This window comes from Mobula birostris, chromosome 3 (genome assembly GCF_030028105.1).
Source record: "Mobula birostris isolate sMobBir1 chromosome 3, sMobBir1.hap1, whole genome shotgun sequence".
Taxonomy (NCBI): domain Eukaryota; kingdom Metazoa; phylum Chordata; class Chondrichthyes; order Myliobatiformes; family Myliobatidae; genus Mobula; species Mobula birostris.
In genome coordinates, this window is record NC_092372.1 from 116,010,169 (window position 1) to 116,022,348 (window position 12,180).

The following is a 12,180-nucleotide window of genomic DNA, read 5'->3' on the forward strand; positions in this document are numbered from 1 at the left end:
CGAGTACAGGAGCAGGGAGGTACTACTGCAGTTGTACAAGGCCTTGGTGAGACCACACCTGGAGATTTGTGTGCAGTTTTGGTCCCCTAATCTGAGGAAAGACATCCTTGCCATACAGGGAGTACAAAGAAGGTTCACCAGATTGATTCCTGGGATGAAAGACTGAATCGACTAGGCTTATACTCGTTGGAATTTAGAAGATTGAGGGGGGATCTTATTGAAACATATAAAATCCTAAAGGGATTGGTCAGGCTAGATGCAGAAAGATTGTTCCTGATGTTGGGGAAGTCCAGAACGAGGGATCACAGTTTGAGGATAGAGGGGAAGCCTTTTAGGACCGAGATTAGGAAAAACTTCCTCACACAGAAAGTGGTGAATCTGTGGAATTCTCTGCCACAGGAAACAGTTGAGGCCAGTTCATCGGTTATATTTAAGAGGGAGTTAGATATGGCCCTTGTGACTAAAGGGATCAGGGGGTATGGAAAGAAGGCAGGCACAGGGTTCTGAGTTGGATGATCAGCCATGATCATACTGAATGGCGGTGCAGGCTCAAAGGGCCGAATGGCCTACTCCTGCACCTATTTTCTATGTTCCTAACATCCTGACGACACCCTGATCTGTGAGCTGATGAATACGGGAGAACGTGTGTGACCCAGGATCTCCAGTGTCAGGTTCACTCTCGAACACTACACACAGTTCCAGTCCAGCTCTGTGCCAGTCACAGTCCCATGGTTAATGCTCTAGCTCCAGATTCAGGACCACACACAGGAGTGACAGAGGACGTGTAACTGAGAGAATTCCCAGCATACAGAGCCATAACCAACACATAACGGAGTGCGTGTGGATGAGTGTGGGCAATTTTTGGGACAGAGGGAACAGCACATATGGGAACTTTTTCTAGCAGCAACTGGCTGAACTGAAGATGAGTGAAGGGTTAAGCGAGTGGAGGGATATGAGCTGGGATCAGCTTTATGTTCACTTGGGACTGTTCAGGATGGGATGGGGAAATTAGTGATCAAAGTGTCCACTAAGAACTCCTTTACTCATTTGCATCTCTCTGCACCAACCTCAGAGCCTGTGTCAGGAGCACACATCACAGTTCAGAATACCACTGGGATCTGCAACTTCACCCTGACCTGCAACGTGACCTCAGGTGACCCCACCTTCACGTGGTGGAGGAATGGAGAAGCTTTGGTAAATGACAGCACCCAGCACATCTGGGTACTTGGAAATACACTGGAGGTTCATCACACTGCAGAGGTCAAGGACAGTGTGTACAAATGTGAGGCCAGTAACCCCGGCAGTAAGGCAACGGCAGAGGTCAAGCTGAGGGACATCTGCAAACTGGACACATCTGGTAAGTGTCAGAGTAAAGAACCCAGGTTATTTTGAGGGTGTTGTTTCCCTGCAGAGGGAGCTTCAGTCTGTATCTAGCCCATATCTCGGAAGCGTTAGCTGGGACAGTGTAAAGGGAGCTTCACTCTGAATCTAACCTTGTACTGAGAGTGTGTGGAGGGACAGGAAAGAAGAAATTTACTCTGGATCTGACTTGTGTCTTGGCAATATTTAACAGATCACTGGAGAGAGGGGTTTATTCTGTACCCAATACTTTCCGCACTTTTCTTTAGAAAAGCTTGATTAAGGCATTTGTCCGATGCCCAGGATGGACCCAGCCTTTGTGGAGCCCACTGCTCCTTGAAAGTCTCCAGCAGACAATGCTTCCTTCTTTTCATTTAACGTCCATGAATGGATATATCCTCAGATGATGGGCAGGGTGTGGGTTCAGATGGTGCTTTCGATGGGTTACTGTCTGCACTGGCGAATGGCCACCTTGCTCATGACAAAATGATGGAGGTCTCACCCCCTTCTCACTTGGCCACCCATTGTTCAGGGACTAAGTCCAGGCAAACATCATATACTGAATTGAGACGCACCTTCTTGTACATGGAGCACATATTCATCCAGGCTACGAAAGGACAGGGATCCACGAGTCCACAGGTGAATGTAAAATTAAAATTCTGTTGCACAGGATGCTTCCACCAACATACCCCATCCCAGGTCCCAGATAGCCATATCCAGGACACAGAACAATGGCCAGAGATCAGGGGAGATGACAGTGAACAGTTTGGGTGCACAGGAAATGCCTCCATTTGCAAGTAGCAGCCCATAATTGTGTAAGACCAGATCTGAGGACTCTCAGCCCAAGAAGCAATTCCTGGAAAATGGGAGTCCGTCCAGTTGGGGGCAGACAATGGTCATGAGACCCCTCATTGGAATCAGAATCAGGTTTAATATGACTGGCATATGTTGTTTTGTGGTAGCAGTGCAGTGAAGTACAAAGTCACAGTAAGAAACTTGTGTATCATTTATATATAGAATATACAATTAATTAAAAAATTAAACAAGTAGTGCAAAAAGCGAGCAAAACAAATAGTGCGGCAGTGTTCATGAGTTGGTTCGCCGTCCATTCAGAAAGCTGATAGCGGAAGGAAAGAAAGTGTTCCTAAAATGTCTTCATTGATGGTAGCGATGAGATTAGAGCCAGTCCTGGGTAATGGGGTCCTTAATGATGGACGTCTCCTTTGTTGAACCATCACCTTTTGACAGTGTCCTCAGTGCTGAGGAGACTGGTGCCCGTGATTGAGCTGTCTGAGATTGCAAACCTCTGCAGCGTTTTCCAACTCTTTGCAATGGCCCTTCACACCAGACAGTGATGCAACCAGTTAGAATGTCTCCACAGTATATCTGTAGAAATATGTAGAAATCTGTTATCACGAAGTGACATGAAACCAAAATCATCCACTGGAAGACTTGGTGCTGTGCAGCTTCACTCTTCAAGCATTTCACTCCTTCTCCGTCAAGTCGCAGTACTGGAGATAGGGATATTCCTGATTCCACTGATAGGCAGGCAGCTTTAACAGGGAAACAGGTGCTCGCCACTGGGAACCACGTGATGTCCTGAAAGCCTGGCGTCATAAAGTAACACAGCTGAGAAAAGAGCCCCCCAGCCCTATTCCTGGGGAAGCAAATGCATCAGGAGTGACTGCACTCTGGGAAGATGCTCAACATACAGGTATCTCCAGGGTCCAGAGACAGAGTACCCACCTGGTTTTAGAAGCATACCCGTGACTGACCACTCTCCTCAATCAGGAGTCTCAGAACCATACCAGAGATCCTTGCCACACAGAAAATCCACCATCTACTTCCGGATCTTGGCGGCAGAGACGTGGCGTGGGAGCAATGTGACCAGGCATGGAAGTCACCAATTGGTTTACAACCCTTATCGGAAAACACCTGGAACAGTCATGTCTAAAACCCTTGTGGCTGGTGACTTTAAAAAGATACCTCCTATCAATCTGTCAGAGTGGGACCCAGATAAGTTCTCAGATAGATGAGATAAATGAGAATGAGCTGTCCTCCACCAGTGATATGTTAAAGTGACAGTGAGCTGCACCCTACCCACATGCATAGTGGGGTGAGCTTCACCCACACCACATGACATTCCAAGCACGGCGTCACTATGATGCAGAACACATACACATACTCAGGTACAGGGAGCCTACTCTTCCAGGAATCACGACCATTCCCCTTTCTCAGTTCCTCCATCTCTGTCGCATCTGTTCTTATGATGAGGCTTTCCATTCCGGACCATCTGAGATGTCCTCCTTCTTCAAAGAACAGTGTTTCCCTTCCTCCACCATCAATGTTGCCCTCACCCACATCTCCATTTCCCGGATATCCACCTCAGCCTATCTTCCCACCACCATATCAAGGATAGAGCTTCCCTTATCCTTACCAACCACTCCATGGGCCGCCATATACAGCACATCATTCTCCATAACTTCCACCATGTCCAACAGGGTCCTACTGCAAGGCACGTCCTCCCTTCACTCGCTGTTTTCCATAGGGACGGCTCTCTCTGAGGCTCCCGTGTCCACTGGTCCTTCCCCACTGATTTGCTTCATGACACCTATCCCTGCAAACAGGACAATGCATCACCCTTCAGGGCCACAAACATTTCTTTCAGGTGAGGTGACACCTCACCTGCGAGTCTGATGGGCTCATCTGCTCTATCCAGTGCTCCTCGTGCGACCCGATGTAGACTGGGGACTGCTTTGTGTAGCACCTTTGCTCTATCTGCCATAAAAGGCAAGATTCCCTGGAGGCCACCCTTTCAAATCCACGTTCCGTTCCCATTCCGACAGGTCGAACATTGGCCTCCTCTACTGCCACGATGCAACACTCTCAGGTTGGAGGAGCAACACCTAATGTTCTGTCTGAGAATCGCATGAACATTGGTTTCTCTAACTTCCAGTAATTTCTCACCCCTCGCCTTCGATATTTTCAAAATCAGGTTTAATATCACCAGCTGTGTACATACATCTATTGATGCTTCTGGACACATCTTCAGTGATGTTCCTGGAATCATCGGGTGTTTTGGGTCTTTCAACATCATACAACCTCCTCCAGGTGACCCAGCCGGGGCTGATCAGACCCTAGCTTGTGTCCAGATGGCTAGCTACTTATGACTCCATGGCTCCCCTCTTTTGAGCCACAGCCATCTTGAGGCCGTCTCTGCCGCATCGGTGGTACTGCGGCTGGGTCTCCTCTTTGTCTCTCCCTCGATGCCCAAAATGCTGAAGGCCCTATCTAAAGAACGGGCTATGAATCCCCTACAACCAACCTCCACTGGGAGACACCTCGCTCTCTATCCAGCCTGCTGACAGTTGCTGACCAGTCCTGCGTACTTGGAGAGCTTCCTTTCAAAGGCCTCCTCCAAGCTATCTTCCCATGGGACTGTCAGCTCCAGCAGCACCACTTACTTAGTAGACTCAGACACTAGGACAATGTCTGGTCGCAGGGTGGTGGCTGCGATATGGTTGGGGAACTTCAGCTGCCCTTCGAGGTCCACCAACAGCTGCCAGTCCCTCGCAGAGGTCAGAATGCCTGCAGATGTCCTTTTGGCAGGTATTGGCTGCTCCCCAGCTCTGACAAAGGCAATGGTCTGCTTGGAGGGTCGGGACCGCTTCGCCCACTCAACTCCTGCACTGACGGCTTCAGCGATGGTCTTCAGGACCTGATCATGCCTCCACCTGTACCGTCCCTCACCAAGTGCCCTTGCACAGCCGCTGAGGATGTGCTCCAGGGTTCCTCGCTTGGAGCACAGTGGGCACGCAGATGACTCTGCCTTGCCCCATGTGTGCAAGGTTTGATGGGCTTGGAAGCACATCGTACACTGCCTGGATGAGAAATTGGATGCGGTGTGGTTCGGCTTTCCAAAGATCAGCCCAGGTCACTTTCTTCTCAACCGCATTCTCCCATCTTGTCCAAGCTCCCTGTTGCTTCATTCCCACTGCCTTGAAGGCTCTCATCTCCTCCACTACTGCTCTCACCTCCTCCTGAATTAGATGACGCCTTTCCTTCCCTCTGGTGTCCATTTGGGGAGTTGGAAAGGATCCTAGCCCAGCTCGGCCTCGTGTGACCACTCCCACCAGCTTCCTGTGACGCAGCCTCGCCTCTGCCTCCTGAACAGCTTCCTCTGCCCTCCACTTCCTGCCAGTACTTACTTGGATCCCTGCTCTAGCCACCTTCGTGTCACTTGAGTCCCTATACTGTAGCACTTCTTTGGCTCTTGAGCATATATCGTGAAATTTGTTAACTTTGCAGCAGCAATTCATTCAATACATGATAAATATAGAAAGAAAAATAAATTATTAGATCAATTACAGTAAATATATGTATCTTGAATAGTGCAAAACCAGAAATAATATAAAAACAAAAAAAAGTGAGGTAGTGTTCACAGATTCAATGTCCATTTAGGAATCGGATGGCAGAGGGGAGGAAACTGTTCCTGAATCGCTGAGTGTGTGCCTTCAGGCTTCTGTATCTCCTACTTGATGGTAACAGTGAGAAAAGGACATGTCCTAGGTATGGGGGTCCTTAATGATGAACACCCCCTTTCTGAGGCACCACTCCTTGAAGATAGCTAGTACCCTAGTTGGGGCTGACAAACCTTTACAACTTTTTGTAGCTTCTTTTGATCCTGTGCAGTGTCCATACCAGATAGTGATGCAGCTTATCAGAATGCCCTCCATTTACAGTGTCTTAGTTGACAAACCAAATTTCCTCAGACTCCTAATGGAATATAGCCACTGTCTTGCCTTCTGTATAGCTGCATCGATATGCTGGGACCAGGTTAGATCCTCAGAGATCTTGACACCCATGAACTTGAAATCTGTCACTCTCTCCATTTCTGATCCCTCTATGAGGATTGGTATATGTTCCTTTGTCTTACCCTTCCTGATGTCCACAATCAGCTCTTTTGCCTTACTGACATTGAGTGCAAGTTTGCTGCTGCGACACCATTCAACTGGTTGGTATATCTCACTCCTGTACACCCTCTCATCTCCATCTGAGATTCTACCAACAATGGTTGTATCGTCAGTAAATTTATAGATGGTATTTGAGCTATGCCTAGCCACACAGTCATGGGATACAGAGAGTAGAGCAGTGGGCTAAGCACACACCCCTGAGGTGCACCAGTGTTGATCGTCAGCGAGGTTGAGATATTATCCCAAATCCACACAGATTGTAGTCTTCCATTGAGGAAGTCAAGGATCCAGTTGCAGAGGGAGGTACAGAGGCCCAGGTCTGCAACTTCTCAATCAAGATTGTGGGAATGATGGTATTAAATACTGAGCTATGGTTGATGAATGCACCTTGATGTAGCTGTTTGTATTGTCCAGGTGGTCTAAGGCCGTGTGAAGAGCCATTGAGATTGCATGTGCCATAGACTTACTGTGGTGATAGGCAGATTGAAGTGGATCCATGTCCTTACTGAAACAGGAGTTCATTCTAGCCATAATAAAATCTTTCAAAGCATTTCACCACTGTTGATGTGAGTGCTACTGGACAATAGACATTGAGGCAGCTCACTCTACTCTTCTTAGGCACTGGTATAACAGTAGCCGTTTTAAAGCACGTGGGAACTTCCACCCATAGCAGCAAGAGTTTGAAAATGTCCTTGGGTACTCTCGCCAGTTGGTTGGCACGAGTTTACAGATCCTTACCAGGTACTCCATTGGGGTCTGCCACCCTTGCAAGGATTTGCGTTCCTTAAAGACAGCCTAACATCAGCCTCCGAGTCAGAGATCACAGGGTCATCAGGTGCTGAAGGGATCTTCACACTGTAGTTATATCCTCCCTTTCAAAGCGGGAATAGAAGACGTTGAGCTCGTCCGGTAGTGAAGCATATAGGCAAAAGGCGGGTAACTATAGGCCAGTTAGTTTAACATCTGTAGTTGGGAAAATGCTTGAAGCTATCATTAAAGAAGTAATAGCGAGGCATCAGGTAAGAAATGGATCCATCAGGCAGACGCAGCATGGATTCAGCAAAGTTTGACAAACTTACTGGAGTTCTTTGAGGATATAATGAGTGCAGTGGATAGAGGGGAACAGATAGACGTTACTTGGATTTCCAGAAGGCATTCGATGAGGTGCTGCATAAAAGATTTATCCGTAAGATAAAGATACATAGAGTTGGGGTGATGTATTAGCATGGATAGAGAATTTGTTAACTAATCGAAAGCAGAGAGTTGGGATGCATGGGTGTTACTCCAATCGGCAATCAGTGGTGAGCGGTGTGCCACAGGGGTCGGTGCTGGGCACGCAACTGTTCATGATATACATTAATAATCTGCAAGGGGGGCCAAGTGCAGTGTATCCAAGGTTGATGATGATACTAAATTGAGTGGAAAAGCAAATTGTGCAGAATATATACAGTACATAAAAATTGCTGGTGAACACAGCAGGCCAGGCAGCATCTATAGGAAGAGGTACAGTCTCAGCTCGAAACGTCGACTGTACCTCTTCCTATAGATGCTGCCTGGCCTGCTGCATTCACCAGCAACTTTGATGTGTGTTGCTTGAAATTCCAGCATCTGCAGATTTCCTCGTGTGTGCAGAAGATATAGATAGGTGAAGTGAGTGGGCAAGGGTCTGGCAGATGGAGAACAATGCTGGTAAATGCGAGGTCATCCACTTTGGAAGGAAAAATGAAAGAGCAGCTTATTATTTAAATGATAAAAAATTACAGCATGCTGCTGTGCAGAGGGACTTGGGAGTGCTTGTGCATGAATCACAAAAGGTTGGTTTGCAGGTGCAGCAGGTTATGGAGGAGGCAAGTGGAATGTTGGCCTTCATTGTCAGAGGGATTGAATTTAAGAGCAGGGAGGTTATGCTGCAAATGTACAGGGTACTAGTGAGGCCGCAGCTGGAATACTATGTGCGGTTCTGGTCTGCTTACTTGAGGAAGGATATACTGGCTTTGGAGGCGGTGCAGAGGAGGTTCACCAGGTTGATTCCAGTGATGAGGGGGTTAGACTATGAGGAGAGATTGAGTCACTGGGATTCATAAGAATGAGAGGAGATCTTATAGAAACATAAAATTATGAAAGGGGTGGATAAAATTATGAAAGTTGTTTCCACTGCTTGGTGAAGCTAGAACTAGGGGACATAGCCTCAAGATTCGGGGGAATAGATTTAGGATGGAGATAAGGAAGAACTGCTTTTCCCAGAGGGTGGTGAATCTTAGATTTTAGATTATGAGAACACTCAGTCCTCTTTTATTGTCATTTAGAAATGCATACAAGCATTAAGAAATGATACAATGTTTCTCTGGAGTGATATCACAGAAAACAGGACAAACCAAAGACTAACACTGACAGAACCACATAATTATAACATAGTTACAGCAGTGCAAAGCAATACCATAATTTGATGAAGAACAAACCATGGGCACGGTAAATAAAGTCTCAAAAGTCCCTGAGCCGATCGACTCCCGAGTCCCCGATAGCAGGCGGCAAAAGGGAGAAACTTGCAACCGTCAACTTGCCGATGCCTTGGAAACAACTGACCATAGCCAACACTGAGTCCATCCGTCCGAAAACTTGGAGCTTCCGACCAGCCTCTCTGATACAGCCTCCCGAGCACCATCCTCTGCCGAGAGCCTTTGACCTCGCCCCGGCCGCTGAAACACGCAAAGCCGAGGATTTCAGGGCCTTCTGCTCCGGAGATTCTGGTTACCACACAGTAGCAGCGGCAGCTAAGCGGGCATTTCAGAAGTTTTCCAGATGTTCCTCTGTACTCTCACGTCCGTCTCCATCAAATCAGAATTGTGCACGGTCCCCTACTTGACAGATAACAGACATCACCACCGAAGTGTCCGCGCGCTCTGCCGTCGCGCCGCCATCTTCTCCTCCTTGGAATTCTTAACACAATGAACCAGTAGAGGCTACCTTAAGACAAGGATGGATAGATTTTTGCATAGTGGGGGAATTAAGGGTTACGGGGAAAAGGCAGATAGGTGGAGATTAGTCCATGGCCAGATCAGCCATGATCTTACTGAATGGCAGAGCAGGCTCGACAGGCCAGATGGTCGACTCCTGCTTCTATTTCTTATGTTCTTATGTTCATGCTATTGTGTTTCACTTTGTAGGAACTAACGTCCTGCAAATCCTGCCAGAGTTGACATGCATCTGATATCGCCTCCAACCTCACACAAAATCATATCTTCGCTCCTGAAATAGCCCCCTGTGTCATACCTGGTTTTCTTGTACAGACCTGGGTCCCCAGACTTAAATGCCACCGACCTAGCCCCCAGCAGACAGCGAATCTCCTGGTTTGGAGTTACTCAGTATGTTCTCATAGGCACACACTCATCTGCACAGTTTTAATGAAGTCAGTAACAACTGCAGCATATTAATCCAGGTTCGAAGATGAATCCCTGAATTCAGTCCAATGCATCGATTCAAAGCAGTCCTGTAGGCGTTCCTGTGCTTCCCTTGTCCATACCTTCTTGGTCCTCACTACTGGTGCTGCAGTCTTCAGTCTCTGCCTATACTCAGGGAGTAGAAGTACAGCCAGGTGATCAGACTTCCTGAAGTGAGGGTGTGGAACAGCATGGTAGGCATTCTTGATGGTGGTGTAACAGTGGTCCAGTGTGTTTATGATTTGTTGAAGATAATTATTTAGTGACTTTTTCAATCTGGCCCGGTTAAAACCCCCAAAATGGTTCCATTTCCCAGTCTGGCTTTCCTCTTACCCCTTCTCCTCACTTCCCTTTGGTTCCTTCCTCCTTCCCTTCTCCCACAGTCTACTCTGCTCTCCTATCAGATTCCTTCTTCCTCTGCCATCTACTTTTTCCATTTATTCCCCCCCCCCAACTTCATACTTCATTCCCACACATCTTCCCTCTCACCTGGTTTCACCTCCCACCACCCCACCATTTTATTCTGCGTTCACCCCCCTTCCTTTCTCATCCTGAGGAAGGCTCTCAGTCCAAGCGTGGACGATTATAAATGGAGCATGGTCTGCTGAGGGCCTCCAGCATTTGGTTGTGTGTTGCTCTGGAGAATTCACTAGACGTTCACCAGTCCGAGAGATATACCTGCCTGTGTGGAGTGTGCTTGTTCTGCCTTCGAACAAGTGGATTTTCATGTTTGTTCTGCTTTGTTCTGGATTTGTTCTGCTTTGTTCTGGTTTCCGCCCACATTGCAAAGGTGTGCAGGTTAGTCAGTAACCTGCTGCTGGTGACGGGTAGAACTTGGGGTGAGGTTAAGCAGGGTGAGTGCTTGCTGGTCAGCAGGGACGCGGAAGACAAAGAGCCTGTTTCTATCACCCCTGTCACTATGGATGAAGTCTGCAGGTGGTCGATGAGCTGGAAAGGCTTTGTGTGGCCTGGCATAGTCCCCTTAACCCTGTGGATCTCGGTCAAAGATACAGAGGAAGTAAGCTGCCCGGTCCACTTTTTTCAATGGTTCGGCTCTCTGGATCTCTCTAGAGCCGAGTTCTGTGTGACGACTTGTAGATGGTCAGCTCAAACCCTCTCCATTTGTTTAAGGCCAACACAGGTAGACCCCATGAGCCATTGTCGCTTCCAACCACCTACTGAGAGACAGCTGTACGATTGTGGGATCTCCCTGATCCGTTCCAGGAAACCCCACAGTTCCCAGTGGGGAGAAGAGAAAATCAGTGGGGCTGACCACACTTTGCCAGTGATGGATACCAAATTTACCCTGTTCCCCACATCGTCCTTTCGGCCGTCACCGCTCACAGGCGATACACACACCCGCACTGTGTAGTGAGCGTCTCAGCCACAGCACCAGGCCCCACATGCAGAATCAGTGGCTGAGAAATCTTCCCTGAACTACAGCAGACTGGGATCGATCTCCACTCCAGGTGTCAAGACAAAGAGCAGCCCCAAAGCGTCTGCAGATCAGCTTTTCACTCTGCTCTGCTGGAGGGACTACTCCTCTAGGGATCAGGTCCCAATTATCCTTTCAGATGGAGGCCGCTGTCTAGTGCTGATTGGTATCGTAGTGGTGACCTGCCAACAGTTGATACTTGTACGTTAAGGACTTCATCTACCTCCAGACAATCCTCTCCTTTTCTGGGAACCCGGAGACTTCCCTTGTTACCTATCACCTCTTAGCTTCTTAGTTCATTCCCCCTCCTCTAGTCACCTAGCTTCACTTTCTACTTGTCATCCTCCACCCCCTCACCCCAGCCCCCCCCACCTTACTCTGCCAGCCTCCCCTCCCTTTCAAGTCCTAACGAAGGGTCTTGGCCCGAAATGTCGGTTGTTTATTCCTTCCCACGGATGCTGCCTGACCTGCTGAGTTCCTCCAGCATTTTGGGTTGAGTTGCTCTGGATTTCCAGCGTCTGCAGAATCTCCTGTGTTTATGACTTCTGTTACATTCTGTAACTCCAGAAACTAAATGAAAGCAAAACATGGAAACTGGGATATGTGTGCACTCTCAGTTTCTCTTATAATGAAACGCACATTTGACGGGGTGGCGTAATGACGTACGCTATTCACGCACTTCATGCATATAACCCGTAATAAATGATGTAAACAGGCAAGAATTCTGAATCGAGCCATATATTTACAATATTACTGAAATACTGAACACACTACACTCCTCCCTGCTTAGTGAGTATCTCCAACTCAGTTCATTTGTGTATTTATTTATTGAGATACGGTGTGAAACAGGCCCTTCTAGCCTTTTGAGCTGTGCCGGCCAGCAACCCCTGATTTAACCCTCGCCTAACCATGGGAAGGCAGTCCATCTAAGAGAGGGAAAACTCTGATTTCAAACCTCCGCTGTCTTACGGCAATA

The 12,180-nt window shown here is 47.9% G+C and overlaps 1 protein-coding gene across 1 annotated transcript in view; it reads left to right on the forward strand.

Annotated features, from left to right (window-relative positions):
- Positions 1 to 12,180, forward strand: part of LOC140195231 (CD48 antigen-like) — a 60,753-nt gene that overhangs the window by 27,725 nt on the left and 20,848 nt on the right. Inside the window, exon 3 of the mRNA XM_072253235.1 lies at positions 1,073 to 1,357. Within this exon, the coding sequence (XP_072109336.1) occupies positions 1,073 to 1,357 (285 nt within the window). The remainder of the gene's footprint in view (positions 1 to 1,072; positions 1,358 to 12,180) is intronic.